The sequence below is a fragment of the Cynocephalus volans genome, chromosome 10, assembly GCF_027409185.1.
Source record: "Cynocephalus volans isolate mCynVol1 chromosome 10, mCynVol1.pri, whole genome shotgun sequence".
Lineage (NCBI taxonomy): Eukaryota > Metazoa > Chordata > Mammalia > Dermoptera > Cynocephalidae > Cynocephalus > Cynocephalus volans.
Window position 1 is genome coordinate 34,891,647 of NC_084469.1, and position 19,777 is coordinate 34,911,423.

General features: G+C 50.3%; 3 protein-coding genes, 3 non-coding genes and 1 pseudogene across 6 annotated transcripts; all 7 read left to right on the forward strand.

Moving 5' to 3' along the window:
- Nucleotides 1-416: 416 nt before the first annotated feature.
- On the forward strand, nucleotides 417-9,652 carry SENP3 (SUMO specific peptidase 3). The gene is made up of 11 exons (XM_063110944.1): nucleotides 417-635; nucleotides 1,485-2,210; nucleotides 3,112-3,351; nucleotides 3,449-3,560; nucleotides 3,928-4,075; nucleotides 4,207-4,254; nucleotides 4,654-4,731; nucleotides 7,724-7,861; nucleotides 8,030-8,113; nucleotides 8,423-8,473; nucleotides 9,115-9,652. Exons 2-11 carry the CDS (start codon nucleotides 1,496-1,498, stop codon nucleotides 9,223-9,225), a joined length of 1,725 nt encoding a protein of 574 aa, XP_062967014.1. The 5' UTR covers nucleotides 417-635; nucleotides 1,485-1,495; the 3' UTR covers nucleotides 9,226-9,652.
- Nucleotides 9,653-10,549: 897 nt separating this feature from the next.
- EIF4A1 (eukaryotic translation initiation factor 4A1) lies at nucleotides 10,550-16,985 on the forward strand. Its single transcript, XM_063112003.1, has 11 exons — nucleotides 10,550-10,598; nucleotides 11,967-12,015; nucleotides 12,496-12,628; nucleotides 13,262-13,401; nucleotides 14,471-14,639; nucleotides 14,987-15,096; nucleotides 15,308-15,451; nucleotides 15,533-15,670; nucleotides 15,776-15,865; nucleotides 16,122-16,201; nucleotides 16,298-16,985. Exons 1-11 carry the CDS (start codon nucleotides 10,576-10,578, stop codon nucleotides 16,440-16,442), a joined length of 1,221 nt encoding a protein of 406 aa, XP_062968073.1. The 5' UTR covers nucleotides 10,550-10,575; the 3' UTR covers nucleotides 16,443-16,985.
- On the forward strand, nucleotides 12,663-12,796 carry LOC134389851 (small nucleolar RNA SNORA48). Its single transcript, XR_010024809.1, has one exon. It is a non-coding gene; the product is annotated as a small nucleolar RNA SNORA48 (small nucleolar RNA).
- On the forward strand, nucleotides 13,682-13,826 carry LOC134389853 (small nucleolar RNA SNORA48; annotated as a pseudogene).
- On the forward strand, nucleotides 14,760-14,901 carry LOC134389881 (small nucleolar RNA SNORD10). Its single transcript, XR_010024834.1, has one exon. It is a non-coding gene; the product is annotated as a small nucleolar RNA SNORD10 (small nucleolar RNA).
- LOC134389833 (small nucleolar RNA SNORA67) lies at nucleotides 15,908-16,048 on the forward strand. Its single transcript, XR_010024794.1, has one exon. It is a non-coding gene; the product is annotated as a small nucleolar RNA SNORA67 (small nucleolar RNA).
- A 662-nt stretch (nucleotides 16,986-17,647) lies between the features above and the next one.
- Nucleotides 17,648-19,693, forward strand: CD68 (CD68 molecule). Its single transcript, XM_063112787.1, has 6 exons — nucleotides 17,648-17,752; nucleotides 17,837-18,261; nucleotides 18,426-18,545; nucleotides 18,655-18,727; nucleotides 18,839-19,009; nucleotides 19,331-19,693. Exons 1-6 carry the CDS (start codon nucleotides 17,704-17,706, stop codon nucleotides 19,462-19,464), a joined length of 972 nt encoding a protein of 323 aa, XP_062968857.1. The 5' UTR covers nucleotides 17,648-17,703; the 3' UTR covers nucleotides 19,465-19,693.
- The last annotated feature ends 84 nt before the right edge of the window (nucleotides 19,694-19,777 follow it).

Consider the following 19,777-nt stretch of genomic DNA (forward strand, 5'->3'; position numbering starts at 1 on the left):
AGGATGAATGATACCCCGACTTCATTTCCCCCACTGCCTCACCTCAGCCCCGTCCCTGTACTAGGATCTCCTCTGGAACACCCCACTAGACCAAAGTATTGGGGGCCCCCCAGGTTCAGTCCGCGAGCGCTGAGAAGGTAGGGCTAGGCCATGCGGCACGAGGCGGGACGGACCACGCACGCGCAAAAGAGCGAGTGGTGGGGCCGCCCCGTGCGGCCAGGTCAGCGGATATGCGCAGGCGCAGCTTGCGTAGCACTCGGGGCGGGGCGGTCCCGTGGCGTCTACGATCTTGGGTAGGCGGAGTTGGGCGCGTGGTGGTCGCGCCGGCGCTGTTCGCCGGTTGTGACGTATTAATCGTGCGCCGCCACTGCCGGTGGGCCTGGGGCTTGCGGGAGGGGGAAGAGGAGGAGGGGGAGGCGGTAGCGGTGGAGGTGGAAGCTGAGGCAGAGCAAGAGGCGGCCGCGGCGCGGCGGCGCGGCGCGCTGCCCACAAGCGTTGGAATCCTGAATTGAGACGGCTGCGTCCGAAGACAGCGGGAGTGGCGGGGCCGCCGCCGTCGCCGGAGAGATGAACCGGGAAGCCTGAGGCCGGAGACGCCCGCGCTCGGGTCCGTCGGCCCGGCTTCTCCGCTACCGGTGAGGACGCCCCCTCCCCTCCCCCCAGCCCTCCTGTGGCCTCTCCCATTCCTGGGGCCTCGCTCCTGACTGAGTGGGGCCAAGAGGCCCTCGAAGGGGCTTCTTAAAGCCCTTGTGCGCGGAGCCTTCCGAGCTTCTAGGACCATACCGGTGTTCGGTGCTCGGATGTATCCTGCTCCCCGGGATTGGAGCAGGAGCGGGGGCTGGGCCAGCCTGGCTTGTGCGGCTCAGATGTGTCCCAGCGTTTTGATTCGGCAGTCTAAGCACCGATTTTGTTCTCTCTGTTTCCTTCAAAATCCTTCTCCTTTCGTCACACTGTACCCCCTGAACCATAGCCTCGATATCCCCATTCTTACTGAGGTGACCTCAGCATGCCCACACCCCCATTCATTTCAGCGTGGTAGAGAGGAACTGTCTTCACACTCTAGACCAGTTTCCTTGTGAAAGTTGTGTTCTTCTCAAGTACTTCTGCACTATGTCAAGATTCCTGTGCTGAGCCATCTCCCTAAGCAAAGAAATCACCCTTAGGCTCTTAAAGGATACTCGTGGTGGTATTAGAATAGAGAAGTAGGGCCTGAAAATACTGGGTTTGAGTTGGTGATCTGAGAAATAAGATCTCTGGGGCCTGCTGTTTAGCCTTTATCTGCCAAGAGAAATAGATGATGGCACCAACTCTAAAGAGCCCCTTGTGGATCATGTTAACTGGGAAGATGTGAAGTTATGAGTTTTTCGTTTGTTCCTTTCCTTATTTTATTTGCGTCTGAATCCAGAGGAGGCATGCTGAGGAAGAGAGGCAGGATTTGTGGAGCAGGATGTTTGGATTCTGATACTTTAACCTTTGTTTTACAGGGTATTGGAAGATGAAAGAGACTATACAAGGGACCGGGTCTTGGAGGCCTAAGCCTCCTGGACCCGGCCTAGCCCCAGCTTACTCAAGCCCCAGACGGGAGCGTCTTCGTTGGCCCCCACCCCCCAAACCTCGACTCAAGTCAGGCGGAGGGTTTGGGCCAGATCCTGGGTCAGGGACCACAGTGCCAGCCAGACGCCTCCCTGTCCCTCGGCCATCTTTTGATGCCTCAGCTAGTGAAGACGAGGAGGAAGAGGAGGAGGAGGAGGATGAAGATGAGGAGGAGGAAGTGGCAGCTTGGAGGCTGCCCCCTAGATGGGGTCAGCTGGGAGCCTCCCAGCGGCCTCGCCCTCCTCGCCCCACTCATCGAAAAACCTGCTCACAGCGCCGCCGCCGAGCTATGAGAGCCTTCCGGATGCTGCTCTACTCAAAAAGCACCTCTCTGACATTCCAATGGAAGCTTTGGGGGCGCCACAGGGGCCGGCGGCGGAGCCTTGCACACCCCAAGAACCATCTTTCACCCCAGGAAGGGGGTGCGACACCACAGGTGCCATCCCCCTGCTGTCGTTTTGACTCCCCCCGGGGGCCACCCCCACCCCGGCTGGGTCTGCTAGGTGCTCTCATGGCTGAGGATGGGGTGAGAGGGTCTCCACCAGTGCCCTCTGGGCTCCCCATGGAGGAAGATGGACTAAGGTGGACTCCGAAGTCTCCTCTGGACCCAGACTCAGGTGAGGTGGGAAACGGGCAGGGTATGGGAGGAGTCTGAGAGCCTAGAACACCAGGAGCTTTTTGTGTGTCGAGAACTAGGCCTAAGGAAAGTGGGATAACAGAGTGAGAGGTCCAGAATAACTGTGAAATGTCTTCATTAAGCTCCACTTTGAGCAGGAAGTAAACTTGGGAGGGAGTCAGAGCTGGAAAACAGAATCCCTAAGTAGGTGTCCTGTGGTCTTGAGCACAGATGAGAAAGGGAGTCATGGTTTGGAAAGATCAGTCTTGTCCACTTGAAGTCCCTCTTTGGCCTCTCAGGAGAATTGCCCCTGTGTGTACATCTCCAGAGGGCACCATTCTCACAGTGGTAGGATGGGATCTCTCCCAGTAACGGAGTACATCATCTATATGGTTGTGTGTGACATTCTCACTCAGAATATCTCCCTCTCAGAGAACTCCAGCCAAACAATTTCAAGATTTCTACATCTTTATTAAATATTCAAGTATTTATTGAGCCTTTACTATATGCCAGATACTATGCCGGGAATTAGGTGTTATAGTGGTGACAAATATCCCTGAAATTTACATCTCTGAACCTTAATCTTTTCTTGCTTTTCTCCTGTCTATAACTAGGAACTCTTTCTCTCTGTCCTTTTAGAACTTCTTGGACATTATTATCTTATGCTTTGGGTTCTTCATTTCTTAAGGTTTATATTGGTAGGGCTGCTAGTTAGCTCACTGGTAGAGCGTGGTGCTGATAACACCAAGGTCAAGGGTCCAGATCCCCTTACTGGCCAGCCACAAATTAAAAAAAAAAAAACCTTCTTGTGGTCTTATGATTTGTGTGCATCAGTTAATCCTCCCATTGTCCTTTCACCTGGGCCATTTTCTCATCCTCATCCTATATCCACTGCCCTGTAGGCCTCCTCTCGTGTACTCTGCCCAATGGTTTTGGGGGACCACCTGGGCCAGAAGGGGAGCGCAGCCTGGCACCCCCTGATGCCAGCATCCTCATCAGCAATGTGTGCAGCATCGGGGACCATGTGGCCCAGGAGCTTTTTCAGGGCTCAGATTTGGGCACTGCAGAAGAGGCAGAGCGGCCTGGGGAGAAAGCTGGCCAGCACAGCCCCCTGCGGGAAGAGCATGTGACCTGCGTGCAGAGTAAGGAGCCCTAGAGGACTTAGTCTCTATCCCTTGGCCGACTCCTAGATCAGAGTCTAGAGGCCTCACTCCAATCCTCTCTCCCTCCTCCACTCAGGCATCTTAGATGAATTCCTTCAAACTTACGGCAGCCTTATCCCCCTCAGCACTGATGAGGTAGTAGAGAAATTGGAGGACATTTTTCAACAGGAGTTCTCTACGCCTTCCAGGTGAGGCTTGAGAGACAGATGCCTTTCAAAGGAGGGCTGGGGGATGGAGAGAGAAGGCTGCTGCCTTTTCTCCTATAGGGATGTACTTGCAAAGGAGGAGGAAGGTAGAGCTGAAGGGGAGGAATCTGCAGGAAAAGTGCCAAGTCCCTGTAAGCTGACTTGGGAGGGTCTTTACCTGGGACCCTAAGATATGTATACCTCAGTATTCACATGCCTCTTTCTGGGGAGTGGGCTTTTAGCAGGTCCTCAAAAGGGCCCATAACCAAAAAAAAGAGGGTCAGTTTAGATTATTATTCTAGACAGTAGTAGGTATTTCCGTGTGCCCCAGCCCTGTCGTCTCTTATGACTCCACCCTTGGCCTACTCAGGAAAGGCCTGGTGCTGCAGCTGATCCAGTCATACCAGAGGATGCCAGGCAATGCTATGGTGAGGGGCTTCCGAGTAGCCTATAAGCGGCACGTGCTGACCATGGATGACTTGGGGACCTTGTATGGACAGAACTGGCTCAATGACCAGGTGAGAAGGGGTAGAGAAACAGGCCTGAGAGAGAATTCAGAGGGGGCAGGGTGTCTGGGGCCCTCTGCATGGCGGAGCCTTGTACCCAGGCCACACTCTCCATGGCAAGTTGCCTCCCATCTTTACTGCAGGTGATGAACATGTATGGAGACCTGGTCATGGATATGGTCCCGGAAAAGGTAGGCCCAATCAGATACTTCAGTCCCCAGAAGAACTTCTACAGCTCTAAGCAGCTTTCAGTTGCTTTCATCTCTTCCATTTTACATAAAGAGGATCTCTTTTTTCTTAGGGAGAGGTGGTAGATGGTAATCTATTAATTTTTAATCTGTAATCTTGGCCTTGAATTTTATCAATTCTTTTCCTTTCTGTCAGTCTTTAGTGTTTTCCCCTCACCCCAAGAATTGGGGTGAGAACCTATAAGATTAAAAACAATCCCTTCTTTTCTTACTGTCAGTGAAATAAGTGGGGATAGCTGAAACCAGTCCTTACAGTCATAATGAAATGGACTCACTGGGGAGGGGAGACTTAGTGTCTGAGGTCTTTTAATTCCATCCAGCTTTTTTGTGTCATTGGCACAGGTGCATTTCTTCAACAGTTTCTTCTATGATAAACTCCGTACCAAGGGTTATGATGGGGTGAAAAGGTGGACCAAAAACGTGAGTTCTGAATTCACATCTGCTTAGGTAACACCTTACCTCTAAGAATTAGAGTTCTGTTTTCTGTGCGCCTTTTCCCCAACCCTGTTCATTCAGTCTTTCAAATATTAAGCATCTCCTGTGTGCTAGGCACTGTTCTAAGCACTAAGGATACAGTATTAAATAAAGACAACGTCTTGCCCTTATGGAGTAAGAATAAACAAGTTAAATTTCAACTAATGATAAGTGCTGTGAACAGATTAAAGCAGTAATGTGATGGCGTGGGAGTGGGTACTTTAGATTGGGTGGTCTAGGAAGGCCTCTCATAGCTGAGACTTGAGTGATGAGGAGCGGGCCATGTGCTGATCTGGGGGAAGAGTGTTCCAGTCAAAGGAAACAGCAAGTACAATAGACTCACAGTGAAAGAATATGGTTGAGAACAGAGGGCCCACGTGGGTAGACTCAGTGATTGGAGCAGAGTAAAAAAGGGAAAGTGATACACCATTTTGTAAGAGTAAATCATCAAGGCATATAGGGTAGTCTGAAGAGGGTAGATTTTATACTATGTGTATTGAGAAGCTATTGAAGAGTCTTAAGCAGGCTGGGAAGTGCCTCATTTTTTAAACTCCTATTTCGGTGATAGACTGAATGTGGGCAAGAGTGGAAGTGGGCAGACTAGGAGAGGAGCATAGTAGTCTAGGTGAAAAACTTGAACTGGATTGCTAAAGGAAGAGAGAGAGTAGTAGTTTTATCTAAGTTAAGTGTTACCAGTAGAACCAGTAGGACTTTATGATAGGTTGTGTGATACTATGAAGTATATATTTGGTCTTCATCCCTTTTCCTGGCATACTTTGGCCTTATCACCAAAGTGATAAGTGTCTTTTTGTATACTAATGAGTTGAGTGATGGCTGGTGTGCCCTAGGTAACTTCAAGGTGGGGGATGATCACTAGAAAGACCAAGGCATGATGAGGATTGAGACTTTCAGCCCCACCACCCCTAACCTCTGGGAAGGGGAGAAGAGCTGAATGTTGAGTTGATCACCAGTGGCCAATGATTTAATCAGTCACACGTACATAATGAAGCTTCCATAAAAACCCAAAAAGACAGGGTTTGGGGAGCTTCCAGATAGCTGAACATGTGCAGGTTGGCTCACACCTTCCCACATACCTTTCCCTATGCATCTTTTTATCTATATCCTTTGTTATATCCTTTATAATAAACTAGTAAACATAAGTGTTTCCCTCAGTTCTGTGAGCTGCTCTAGCAAATTAATCGAACCTAAGGAGGAGGTCATGGGAACCCTGATTCATGGCCAGTCAGAAGCACAGGTAAAACAACTTGGGGCTTGCAGTGGGGGCAGTCTTTTGGGACTGAGCCCGCAACCTGTGAGATCTGCCTCCACTTCCAGATAGATGGTGTTGGAATTGAATTAGAGGACACCCAGCTGGTATCTGCTGCAGAATTGATTGGTTGGTTGCTGGTGGGGAGAAATTCCCACATACTTCTTGGTGACCATAGGTCACAGAAATTTTTTGTGTTGTGAGAGTAGAGTAGGAAAGTCAGTTTTTTTTTTTCCTCTACAGGTTGGGAAAAATGGGAAATGAAGATAAGATAGGAGTGGAGGATAAGGCCTAGGTTTTTGGCCTAAGTAACTAGGGGAAATTGAGAGAGGAGCAGGTTAGTGAGGAAAAGCAAGAGTTCTTTTTTCCTCTGGTTTCCCTGCTGTCCAATCCAAAAGCTAGGAAGTTTCTACAGTGAGGTAGCACCACTGGCTCCAGCATTTCTTAATTTCTGTCCCCAGGTTCAAGAGCTTACACTTCAGGGACCTCGTGTGCCTGCTTCCAGTAGAGGGTGGAGTGACATACAGTGAAAAGAATTTGGCCTTCTGTATACCTGAGTTTGAATCCCACCTCTGCTATTTCTTACTTCTATGACCTTGAGCAAGTTACTTTTCCAAGGGCCGAGCCCGTGGCGCACTTGGGAGAGTGCAGCGCTGGGAGTGCGGCGACACTCCCGCCACAGGTTCGGATCCTATGTAGGAATGGCCGGTGCACTCACTGGCTGAGTGCCGGTCACGAAAAAGACAAAAAAAAAAAAAAAAAAAAAAAAAAAGTTACTTTTCCAAGATGTAGTTTCCTGGGCCGAGGCCCGTGGCGCACTTGGGAGAGTGCAGCGCTGGGAGTGCGGCGACACTCCCGCCACAGGTTCGGATCCTATGTAGGAATGGCCGGTGCACTCACTGGCTGAGTGCCGGTCACGAAAAAGACAAAAAAAAAAAAAAAAAAAAAAAAAAAGTTACTTTTCCAAGATGTAGTTTCCTGGGCCGAGGCCCGTGGCGCACTCGGGAGAGTGCCGCGCTGGGAGCGCGGCGACGCTCCCGCCGCGGGTTCGGATCCTATATAGGAATGGCCAGTGCACTCACTGGCTGAGTGCCGGTCACGAAAAAGACAAAAAAAAAAAAAAAAAAAAGATGTTGTTTCCTCATCTGTTGGGTTGAACATGAGAACTTCTTGGGAGAATTGTTGTGAGCATTAATTGATTGAGCATTTACTTCATGTTATCATTGTTCCAAATGTATTGTGAGTATTTAACTAGTTTAATCCTCATAACAAATGGATGATGTAGGTCCTATTATTTTCATTCTCTTACAGTGAAGGGAACTAAGGAATAGAAAGTTACTAAGTAGCTTTGCCCATGGTCATAAGCCAGTAAACAGAGCTGAATTTGAACACTGACAGTCTAGCTCCAGAATCCTGCGCCTGTGAAAAGTGACTGGCCCATCATGGGTTCTCAAGTGTTGGTTCTGATAGTGCCTTCTTTGTCTTGCCTTCCTCTCTTATACTCAAGAATCTGAACATCCAGATGCTGAGCCTTGCCTCACAATCCAGGGCCTTGGTCTTGTGTTCTCCCATTTGCCTCCCTTGCCTGTTCATCCATTCCTCTTTAGAGCCCTCGTGGCCCTAGGCAGGACCACTGTGTGTTGTACCTGACCTCTGGTGCTATCTCCTTAGGTGGACATCTTTAATAAGGAGCTACTACTAATCCCCATCCACCTGGAGGTGCATTGGTCCCTCATCTCTGTCGACGTGAGGCGACGCACCATCACCTACTTTGACTCCCAGCGCACCCTAAACCGCCGCTGCCCTAAGGTTTGAGGGGGTAGGAAAAAGGCAGAATGTGAGGAGATCAGTGGCAAGACAAGGAGGGTGGGCTTTGGGTCTCTGAGGAGCAGTTTGAGCATGGTGTCTGCTACCACCATATCCTGGGTTTGGTTGGGAACTTAGGGCATCACTTTCTCTTTTTCCCCATCTACGCAGCATATTGCCAAGTATCTGCAAGCAGAGGCGGTGAAGAAAGACCGACTGGATTTCCACCAGGGCTGGAAAGGTTACTTCAAAATGGTGAGTTTCAAGGCCGGCCCGTGGCTCACTTGGGAGATTGTGGTGCTGATAACACCAAGGCCAAAGGTTCGGATCCCTATATAGGGATGGCCGGTTAGCTCACTTGGAGAGCGTGGTGCTGACGACACCAAGTCAAGGGTTAAGATCCCCTTACCGGTCATCTTTAAGAAAAAAAAAAAAAAAAAAAATGGTGAGTTTCCAGAGGGGAGAGTATGGGGTGGAGGTGGGGGTAGTGGTAGGAGGCAAAACTTGAAATCATACTCCTGGGAGTCTCCAGGCAAAGGGGCCTACCTTCTTTCTCTTCTCTAGAACGTGGCCAGGCAAAATAATGACAGTGACTGTGGAGCCTTTGTGTTGCAGGTAAGCAGATGATGGGGCCTCTTTCTCCTCCAGCTCGGGTCAGTTGAGTTAAGGGGTTGGGAGGCTGTTGTGCATCCCTCATTTGGCTCACAGCCAGTTGTGGAGTATGGAGTAATCTTATGTGTTAGAACACAGAAACTTGATTTCCTTTTTTTTTTTTAAAAGATGACCGGTAAGGGGATCTTAACCCTTGGCTTGGTGTTGTCAGCACCACACTCAGCCAGTGAGCAAACCAACCATCCCTATATGGGATCCGAACCCGTGGCCTTGGTGTTATCAGCACCGCACTCTCCTGAGTGAGCCACGGGCCAGCCCAGAAACTTGATTTCATTGGACCTCTCCTGGGCTTCTCCATCCCACACTGGGATGGGTTCTGGTCCTAGGTCTCTGGCCCTGGTATAGCTGTCCCCCAACCCCGGCTCAACGGATTTTCTCCTTCTGAAACATGACTGGAGAAGGCTAGCTTTAGAGTCTGGCTGTTTTTGAATCCCAGGCTATGGAAGCTTGGCTCCCTTTGTGTGAGAAATAGGAATATTCCCTGAAAGATTGAGACATATCTCATATGAAATGTGTAGCACAGGTCCTGACGTAGGGGGGATGGTCAGTAGGTGGTTCTCATGGCCTGCTTTGTTAACACCCAGTACTGCAAGCACCTGGCCCTGTCTCAGCCATTCAGCTTCACCCAGCAGGACATGCCCAAACTTCGTCGGCAGATCTACAAGGAGCTGTGTCACTGCAAACTCACTGTGTGAGCCTCGTACCCCAGCCCCCAAGCCCGTTAATGGGCAGAGGGACATGGGAGACCCTTCCCAAGAAACTCCAGTTCCTTTCCTCTCTTGCTTCTCCCCATCAAATTCCCTTTGGTTTTCATATTTAAATGTTTTAATTGGTTTCTGTATTTTTTCTTCTTTGAGAGAATAATTGTTCATTTCTTATGGGCAGGGGTGGCCACGGAAAAGCCCCTTTCTCCCTCTGTCTACAGGGGAATGTGGCCTTGTGGCCAGGGTGGGGCAGTCATTCCCCTTCCATGTGCAGGGGGCAGGAAATCAGTGCTGGGGGTGGTGGGCGGGCAAAGGGATTACTGCCTGCCAGATCTTCAAACTTTTTTTTATATATATATATATATATAAATGCCACGATCCTGCTCTGGTCAATAAAGGATCCTTTGGAGATATGTAAGTGGTGGTCTTCCTTAAGGGGCCTCAATCTAGTGGATGTGCCGTATCTCAGGGCTTCTTCCAGCCAATGCTATTAGCTCCTCATTTTGGATCTTGAGACTTCAGGGGCCAGCTTTACATCCCTGGCTCAGGCAGTGCCAACACCATGTCTTCAATCTTCACCCAAACCAATCCGCCAGCCAGGGGAGCAGAGGGCAGGAAGGAGGAAGAGTAGGTAAGCCTTGAAAATAAGCCTGAGAGGGAAGCCGTGGAACAGGAGGCTGAAGGACTGGGAAGGGGGCCAGGCCGGGGTTCGTGACAGCTACCTCAAATACCATTAAGCCCAGAAGAAGGTTCTTCCATCTCCTTGTAACCTCCAGCCTGGGGAGTGCTTCTAGCCCCTGGTATATCCTTCCTAACTCCATCATCCCTAGTTCACTTAGAACACATCCGGGTGGTGAAGGATCTATCTTTGCTGCAGGTTAGAACATAAAATTTGGGTCCATTGGAGACCTGGAGCAGAGGTAAGGGGAAGTGGTAGTCCCGGGAGTCCGGAAGTCCCGGGAGGCTTAGGCCTCGCCCCCTTGCGTGATAGGGCCTACTGAGCCACATGACCAAGGCACTATCACCTCCGCACGTGTAAGGGAGCAGGGCCCCAAGATGGCTGCCAGGCCTCGAGGCCCGACTGCTGTGTGTCACTTCCGTACCGGCCAGAAAGGCGGGCCCTCTAGCCAATGAGGCTGCGGGGCGGGCCTTCACCTTGATAGGCGTTCAGGCAACCCAGTGGTGGCTGCGTGCCAGAGCGCCTACCAGCCTACGTCACGCCGGGTTGCTGAGCGCCGGCAGGCGGGGCCCAGGCGGCAAAGCCAATGCGGTGGCTGGGGCGGGGTCGGGCGCTCTATAAGTTGTCGATGGGCGGGCACTCCGCCCTAGTTTCTAAGGATCATGTCTGCGAGTCAGGATTCTCGGTAAGAAAGGCACTTGCAAGAGGTAGTGGCTACTTACCCTGCCGCTCCCTTCCGAGGGCCCCGCCGGGGGTAGTTGAAAGTCTCATCGCCCAGGCCCACCAGGGTTGCGGGGGAAACCAAGCCAGGAGGAACCGTCCTGGAAAAGGGAGGGGGAGATCCACGGTCGATGCTGCCACCAGGGCCGAGGCAGAGGATAAGGACAGCCCGGCTAAGGCCGAGGATGCGAGGCTCGTTACGAGGCCTCGACCTGGGGCGGTGCTGTGCGCGAAGCCCCGGCGCTGAGTGACGGAACGAGGTCGCGACCTAGCGTGGGAAGGAAAGGTAGCCGCAGCCTTGCGTGGCCCAGAGCTGGCAGGTCCGGTTGCCTCGCTGTGCCGGGGAGGGCTCGCGCGCCGGGGACTCCGACGGTACCACTCGCGGGAGGCGGGGGTGCCTGGGTCCTCACGTTCAGTCAGATCCGGTCGCTTCGTCGCGGTGGAAATATGGGTCGGGGGAGAAGAAGCCGGCCGTTCAGTGTGCTGGTTTTCTTGACGGCCAGGACTGAGCCTAACCCCGAGGAGCGGCCGCGTGAGGCACCAGGAGCCCACCCGGCGCCGGGCGGGCGGGTCCATTTTGCCGCACAAGCCGGGCAATTGGCAAACTGCGGATGGGCAGGTCCACTTTCCTTCGGGGGTGAACGGCCTGAGGTATGGGAGGGCGACGCCATTTCGCGACGGGGGCGGGCGGGATGTGGATTGTTCCATGGAGGGGGGAGATGCCGCCGGGTGGTCGAGGGAGCGAGCACATGGCGGCCTGAGGTCTTCCCCTCCCCCAGTCTGCTTCGCTTGTAAGTGTTGTGCAATCTACCCCCTTGCTAGCTCGGCTGGGACTCATTGTGAGCGAGGCCGCCACCGCCCGCGGCCTCCCACATCCGGGCACTGCGAGGGGGGGGTCGGCTGGAGGGAGTGGGGGAGGGCGCGGGCGGAATTACGTGGGGCTAAGGGGATGTCCTACCCTCGATCTGGGAGGTGAAGGGCGGGACTTCCGGCTCTCTGGTGCTGCGATGGGAGGTGCACGCGCGTGGGCTTTAAGCGGCCAGACCCGGGACACGTGGACCCAGCGGCAAGCACCGCTTCCGGACACCGTCAGCGCGGCGGTGCGTCTTCCAGCCTCTGGATCTTCAGGGAGGGTTATCCCATCATGTCGGGGGCGGCCTGGGATGGGGCAAAGGCCTTGGCTCAGTTTAGAGTAATTCCTCTGAGTGTCTCCTGGGAACTGAGAGAAGTTGGATTTCGGCGTGAAGTCTGATGGCATTATGCAGGGCTAGTTGCTTATAGAAAGAGCCGGGCCGTCAAGACAGGGGACAAAATTCATGTTTCCAATCAACAGATCCAGAGACAATGGCCCCGATGGGATGGAGCCCGAAGGTGTCATCGAGGTGAGACTGGACCCTTAAAGCCACTGCTCCTCACCTCTGAGAAAAGCAGTGGCACTGACAATTTCCCTTGGTTTTTGGAATGGTAGTTCAATGACTAAGTTAAACTGGAACTCAAAATTTATCTTCAATGCATAATCTAACTCACAAGTAGTAAAGCTCCACTCTAAAGCAATCTAACTCTTCTACAGTGCTTTATTGGAAATTTCATTTATATTTCTTAGGATAGGTATAAGACATGTCATTCAAATTGAGTTCTTTTCTCCCATCTATAACCCTCATGCTCACAGGTGGGTGGCGTTAAGTGGACTGGCCCCTTTGAGGAGTTTCCCAGATCATCTAGAACCAGCTGGCTTCCCTGGAGGGAGGAAGGGTTGTGGGCTGTGAAGGTTTGGGTCAGGCACCAGATCCTGTTTGCCCCAGTGTTAGAGCACAGTCCCACTTCTTTCATTACTCAAGCTTAAATTTCTTTGCATCCTACAGAGTAACTGGAATGAGATTGTTGACAGCTTTGATGACATGAATCTCTCTGAATCCCTTCTCCGTGGCATCTACGCCTATGGTTTTGAGAAGCCCTCTGCCATCCAGCAGCGAGCCATTCTTCCTTGTATCAAGGGTGAGACCTCTGAGTCCCAGAACAGATTCTGGACTGTCCTTGACTTGAGCAGAGTGTCATCTGGTTGGTGGTGCCCATCTCATATCAGCAAGGACAAAGCAACCCCTTGTTTATCCCAACTTGGCTTTTGGTCTGTGCCCATGCCTGGTTCATGCCTTGGACAAATGGATTGTTGGCTTTTAATAAGTTAGTATTGTAGCCAGCTCATGTTTGTGTTTTTTTGTTTTTCTTTTTCTTTTCTCTCTTTCTTTTTTTTTTTTTTAATAAGATGACCGGTAAGGGGATCTTAACCCTTGGCTTGGTGTTGTCAGCACTACGCTCAGCCAATGAGCAAACCAGCCATCTCTATATAGGACCCGAACCCGGGGCCTTGGTGTTATCAGCACCGCACTCCTGAGTGAGCAACGGGCCAACCCTTCATGCTTGTTTTTACAGTCATGTTGCTAGCCACGCCTTGTTTTCTTATCCAGTCCCATTGTGTCACTGTGTTGTGGTGAGGTAGTTAGAAGCACTTGCTGCTTGGTTTGTAACTGTTGGTCGCTTATTGATCTCCTTAAGCTGGGCCTTGAATGCCACATAAGCCCAAACTCTAGGCCCTCTGCATCTAATTTCTCTCTTAATTTATTCGTTTAGGTTATGATGTGATCGCTCAAGCCCAATCTGGGACTGGAAAAACGGCCACATTTGCCATATCAATTCTGCAGCAGATCGAATTGGATCTAAAGGCCACCCAGGCCTTGGTCCTGGCACCCACTCGAGAATTGGCTCAGCAGGTGAGAGTGTGGCTTCTTTACTCTCTTGAAGGGCTGATTTAAGGATGATGAGCATAATCCAAAAATCATGGACTACCACCTTGGGGGAAGAAGAGATGTGCTAAAGTAAGGGCAATGGGCTGAAGACATCTATATTTCTCAAGACTTGCTGGGTTAATTATAAGCCACTTCCTACACAAACATAACAACTACCACCTCCACCCATTTCCTGAGTCAAGTGGGAAGGCTGCTGGATGGAGCCTGGCTGGCTGGGCAAGTTTGGTGGCTGTTTTATGAACAAACCCCCTGGCAATGGGCAAAGAGGCATCTCATTGGTGGTGTTGCTCTTACATCAGTCAGGGGAAGAGCAGACGGACAGTCCTTTGTTCATCCTAGCTTGATGCCTGGGTTGGTGGCCAGAGCTGTTTCATGCCTGGGGCACATAAAATCTTAATGCTGAACTTTGACTTCTTCCTTGGTCTTGGGAATGTAAAGAATCGGAAGCAGTAGTCTCATGAATAGACTATCTATTCAGGCTCAGAGGCTGTGTTTTTACATGTTTTGTGGCAGGTGTAGTGATTATTCTGCAAATATATGTGTACAGATGATATAAGCAAGAAGTTATAGAACTCCATTCTAAGGTCCTTATGTCCAGAGCTTGCTTTTTAAGGGTGAGCATGCCACCTAGCTTGGATTCTGTGGTAAGGATGTGATAGGACATGGATATGTTTTATTCAGTTCATAAAACTGCTTGCTGTGAGATGAAATAAATGGGTGCAATTGGTTTTTGGAAAGTTGAGAGTTTTAGCTATCCAGAGGAAGAAACTTAAAATTATTGCAGAGAGGCTTTGTTGTGAATCAGTGTATGCTCATGAACCAAGCTGAGTTCAAGTCCTGTCTCTGCTACTCATTGGCAGTGTGATCTTAAGTGGATTGTTATATAACCTTTGCTTCTGTTTTTTACTGGAAAAGTGGGTTTGATAATAGTGTATTTCTCAAGTTTGTTGGAAAGAATAAAGTCATGAGAAGCATTAAAAATGGGGCCTGACAGTTGCAGCTCACATGAATACCTACCTTTCTCTGGGTTCAGATACAGAAAGTGGTCATGGCATTAGGAGATTACATGGGTGCTTCCTGCCATGCCTGCATTGGGGGCACCAATGTACGTGCTGAGGTGCAGAAGCTGCAGATGGAAGCTCCACATATCATCGTGGGTACTCCTGGCCGTGTGTTTGATATGCTTAACCGAAGATATCTATGTGAGTAACTCAGTTATCCAGTCTTGGGTCACTTCCCTTTTGGGCATGCTTTCCCAGTCTTTCAGCTTAAGCCAAGGTCTCATTCCCCAGGATGTTAGTTTTCCCTTTTCTGAAAGAGTTGCTCTGTGATGAACCCCATGCGTGTCATCTGAGCCTGACTTTCCCTGTTGTCTCAGCCCCGGTAGTGTTCTACTTCCCAGGGCTACTGCCTTGCCTGGCAGGGAGGTCCTGGGCAAAGGATCAATCTTTGTATTCTGAGAGCAGATTATCTGTTTTTAAGTCAGGAAAGTTGAATATATTTTACAATTTTTTAATTATTACATATTGGTAATTTTTCTTCACTTTAGCTCCTAAGTACATCAAGATGTTTGTTTTGGATGAAGCTGATGAAATGTTAAGCCGTGGGTTCAAGGACCAGATCTATGACATATTCCAAAAGCTCAACAGCAACACTCAGGTGAGAAGAACATTTACAGAGCCTTACTTATATAAACAGTGATTCCTTTATAGATTATGGTTTGGTTGGGGATAAAGAAGACTAATAGCAAGTACCAGTGGAAGGAATCATACAGAATTCTGGAGTCTCGCCTTAAGCTTTTTTATGCATTTAAAGGGGATAGGGATCATGAAGTATCTGCCACCCTAAGGCTGATATTTTTTTCCATTAGGTGGTTTTGTTGTCAGCTACAATGCCTTCCGATGTGCTTGAGGTGACCAAGAAATTCATGAGGGACCCGATTCGGATTCTCGTTAAGAAGGAAGAGCTGACCCTGGAGGGTATCCGCCAGTTCTACATCAATGTGGAACGAGAGGTGGGGGCCCAGTGCAGGAGGCGGGCCTGGTAGTAAGTTGTTGGTATAACCCCTGACTGATATTTCTCCCCCCACCTCCAGGAGTGGAAGCTGGACACACTGTGTGACTTATATGAAACCCTGACCATCACCCAGGCAGTCATCTTCATCAACACCCGAAGGAAGGTCGATTGGCTCACTGAGAAGATGCATGCCCGAGACTTCACTGTATCTGCCATGGTGAGTTTTCTTGTTACTAGTGCTGTGTGTCTGTCAGTGTCCTACTTAGAGCCACTTTTCTCACAACCCATGTACCTAACTGCTGTACCCTTCTTTGTCTTCTAGCATGGAGATATGGACCAAAAGGAAAGAGATGTAATTATGAGGGAGTTCCGTTCTGGTTCTAGCAGAGTATTGATTACTACTGACCTGCTGGTGAGTAGAGGGGAATTTAGAGAAGATTGGAAAGAAGGGAGAATCCAAGGTGATTCCCTCTCCAGGGGGCCAGTTAGTGCCCCTGTCAGGAAAGTAGCAACTTGGAATAAAACCTGGCATGCCTAAGATCTTGGGGGACAGGGGCTGCTTATTTCCTTTGCCTTCCTTTGGCTGCCTACATGTGTATTTAACTATCTTGAATAGATTGTGCCCTCTTCTCTTTCTCATGCTGAGGTTGTAATCTTTCTTAACACAGGCCAGAGGCATTGATGTGCAGCAGGTTTCTTTAGTCATCAACTATGACCTTCCCACTAACAGGGAAAACTATATCCACAGGTAAGTGTAGATCTGGCGTACTTGCCCAACTCTCCTTAGGCTGAAGCTTCTGATGTTCCTCATCCCTCTTCCTACTCCCTTATCCTTGTTTTCCAGAATCGGTCGTGGTGGACGATTTGGCCGTAAGGGTGTGGCTATTAACATGGTGACGGAAGAAGACAAGAGAACTCTTCGAGACATCGAGACCTTCTATAACACCTCCATTGAGGAGATGCCCCTCAATGTTGCCGACCTCATCTGAGGGGCTGTCCTGCTACCTGGCCCTACCCAGGGTTCAATCCTGGGGGTTGAGGAGCAGCAGGAGGGGGGAGGGAAGGGAGCCAAGGGATGGACATCTTGTCTTTTTTTTTTTTTTTCTTTTTTCTTTTCTTCTTTTTTTTTTTTCTTTTTTTTTTTTCTTTGAATAAATGTCACTTTTTGAGGCAAAAGAAGGAACCGTGAACATTTTAGACACCCTTTTCTTTGGGGCAGGCTCTTGCCCCAGGCGCCGTCTCTTCCAAAAAACACTAATTGATTTCCCTAACCTAGTCACCTCTGGGTCCCAGAGACTCCCCAATCCAGCTGAATTCCTCTGAAAATGATTCAAGGGGCTATAATACGTCACTCAACCTCATTTGCCGGACCAAATCTGGAGGGAGAACTGAGTGAGATTGCCCAGGGGATTGTCCCCAGTTGGGGGGAGCAGGGGAGAGAAAATGGTAGCCATTTTTACATTGTTTTGTATAGTATTTATTGATTCAGAAAACAAACATGAAATTCTGAATAAAATGACTTGGAAACTGCCTGTTTGGGCTTCTCATTTCTTACCTCCCCTTCCCTCCCCCACCTGCTACTGGGTACATCTCAGCTCCCCACTCACCAGTTAATATTCACCTTTTTGCTATGTTGCTTTCTTGTTACTGCCTGTGAGTTACCAGATGATGGTAGAGACGTTTTCTCTGCTCTGAGAAAATGGTGTTAACAAAATAATGTGACCTGTAAAGGATTGGGTGCACAGTCATGTGTCACATGCCTCAGCTAAGAGGAAGTAATAGATGGGAGAGTAATGGGGGAAAGGGGAGGGGAAACAAGCTGGGTCTAGTTTTACCTCCTGAGCTCATTGCTCAGAAGGTTACTGAGGGAGGAGCTTGCTGTTTCTCAACTGGTCCTGTGTGCACTTGTCACAACTGCTGAGCAAGTTTTGCTGAAGCCGGCAAATGGGTTCCCATGGGTCAACTGACCCAGAGCTCATTTCTATTGTACCCACGTGATATCCTCGACTCTGCCCTGATAGCTCCCACTTAACGAAGCCTGGGCCAATAGTCCCCTAACTTAATTGTGCAAAGTAATGACTAAGAGATTGGTGGCTGGAGCTGAGGTGCCTGAGTCAGTTTGGGGGTGGGATTATCTCAGTTGCAGGAAGTAAAAGACTTTCATTTCCTCCTTTCCAAGAGAAGGCAGAGGGAATAGGGTTGAGCGACTGGTACTGAGCCCAGCTGGACTTTGGGTGAGGCCATTCTGCCATGAGGCTAGCTGTGTTCTTCTCGGGGGCATTGCTGGGGCTACTAGCAGGTAAGAAAAAGGGGAGATTAAAGGGAGGTATACCCTGGAAGGAGCATGCCCCTTGGGTGGCTAATCATTCTCCTCTGCTGAAAGCCCAAGAGACAGGGAATGACTGTCCTCGCAAAAAATCTGCCACTCTGCTGCCATCCTTCACGGTGACACCTACAGCTACAGAAAGCCCTGGGACAACCAGCCACAGGACAACCAAGAGCCACAATACCACCATTCACAGCACCACCAGCCGTGGATCCTCAACTGCCACTCACAATCCTGCCACCACCACCAGCAGTCATGGGAATGCCACAGTTCATCCCACAACAAGCAATAGCACTGCTACTAGCCCGGGATTCTCCACCAGTTCCCCCCACCCGGGACCACCTCCACCCTCACCAAGTCCTATCCCAGGCTCCAAGAAGGCTATAGGAAACTATACGTGGGTTAATGGTTCCCAGCCCTGCGTCCAGCTCCAAGCCCAGATTCAGATTCGAATCCTGTACCCGACCCAGGGAGGAGGAGAGGTAAAGTTAAACAGGGAGCTGTGGGGAAGGAAAGAAATCCTACTATGTTTCAGAGGAAAGAATAGAAAAGGGGACAAATACAGGGTGGGGATGGAGGGAACAGGGAACCTCGGATGGCATGGCCGTGTAGTCTCATGACCCTCTCTGATCTTTAACTTCTGCAGGCCTGGGGCATCTCCGTACTAAACCCAAACAAAACCAAGCCCCAGGGGGGCTGTGAGGGTGCCCATCCCCACCTGCTTCTCGCATTCCCCTATGGACAGCTCAGCTTTGGATTCCAGCAGGTACAGTTCCATGACTTCACGCCCATTCCTTCCAATCCCTGCCTCCTTCCTCTGTGGACTGGGACACCACTTCCCCTTGCTGCCCTGAGCCTTCCTGTTCCCCTCCCAGGACCTACAGCAGAGAACTGTCTATCTGAACTACATGGCTGTGGAGTACAATGTGTCCTTCCCCCACGCAGCACGTGAGTACCTCCTTCCCCTTCTCACTGCTAGCACTGGATGTCTGGGCTCACGAACGGACTAAGCTGAGGGTGGGGAGGTGGATAGGATCTGACCCTTCCTCCCTCCTTTAGAATGGATGTTCTCAGCTCAGAATTCATCTCTTCGAGATCTCCAAGCGCCCTTGGGCCATAGCTTCAGTTGCAGAAACTCGAGCATCACTCTTTCACCAGCTTTCCACCTTGATCTCCTCTTCCTGAGACTACAGGCTGCTCAGCTGCCCCACACAGGGGTCTTTGGACCAAGTAAGACTTACCTATCCTATCCCTTCCCTCCTAGAATTCTACATTGCACAGAAAGCCCCTTTCCCAGGCCCATAAGCCAGTCCTCTCCCTTCCTAAGCCCCCAGATGTCCTCCCTTTCCCAGGCTTGTTATGGTTACAGGGCAACTGTCCCCTCCTCTACAAGACTGCCCATTTTCCTCTTTTACTTACTGCTCTGAGTGATCAAGGTGAGCTCTTCACCTAGCTCCTACTTCCCAAAGTTCCCCACATTCCTTCCTTCTGCTGCTTCCTTTATCCCAGCCAATACCATTGCGGTGCCTACTTGCCCTGTCTTTCTGCCAGGTTTCTCTTGCCCCAGTGACCAATTCATCTTGCTGCCTCTCATCATTGGCCTGATCCTCCTTGGCCTCCTCGCCCTGGTGCTTGTTGCCTTCTGCATCATCCGGAGACGGCCATCCACCTACCAGCCCCTCTGATCATTTGCCCAAACCCCCAGGGCACCAGGAGTACCTCCATTTCTTCGCGATGCAATTGACTCAAAGACAAAGTTATCTTCCTTCCTTGTCTTTCTTAAAGAACAAAAACAGATAATGCAATTGGAAGGAGGGGAGAGATTTTTATTAAATGTGACAGACTCCCCCATCTCCATCCCCAGTAGGAGAGTAGTAAAACCTACTCAAATCTTTGTCCTAAGTTTCCCTTGTCATGCCAGGATTAAAAGCCATGAGTTTCTTGTCACATGCCTTCCTGTGCCTTCCATGGTGTGAGTCTCAGGGAGCCAGAAACAAT

Bases quoted from the DNA above. Each gene is read 5' to 3' on its own strand.
- SENP3 (XM_063110944.1), top strand. From the start codon at position 1,496: ATGAAAGAGACTATACAAGGGACCGGGTCTTGGAGGCCTAAGCCTCCT. The intron at 3,352-3,448 runs GTAAGGAGCCCT...TCCTCCACTCAG, and splicing joins GCATGTGACCTGCGTGCAGA to GCATCTTAGATGAATTCCTT. The intron at 8,114-8,422 runs GTGAGTTTCAAG...TCTCTTCTCTAG, and splicing joins GGAAAGGTTACTTCAAAATG to AACGTGGCCAGGCAAAATAA.
- EIF4A1 (XM_063112003.1), top strand. From the start codon at position 10,576: ATGTCTGCGAGTCAGGATTCTCG. The intron at 15,097-15,307 runs GTGAGAAGAACA...TTTTTCCATTAG, and splicing joins AGCTCAACAGCAACACTCAG to GTGGTTTTGTTGTCAGCTAC. The intron at 15,452-15,532 runs GTGGGGGCCCAG...CCCCACCTCCAG, and splicing joins ACATCAATGTGGAACGAGAG to GAGTGGAAGCTGGACACACT.
- CD68 (XM_063112787.1), top strand. From the start codon at position 17,704: ATGAGGCTAGCTGTGTTCTTCTCGGGGGCATTGCTGGGGCTACTAGCA. The intron at 18,728-18,838 runs GTGAGTACCTCC...TCCCTCCTTTAG, and splicing joins GTCCTTCCCCCACGCAGCAC to AATGGATGTTCTCAGCTCAG. The intron at 19,010-19,330 runs GTAAGACTTACC...TCTTTCTGCCAG, and splicing joins CACAGGGGTCTTTGGACCAA to GTTTCTCTTGCCCCAGTGAC.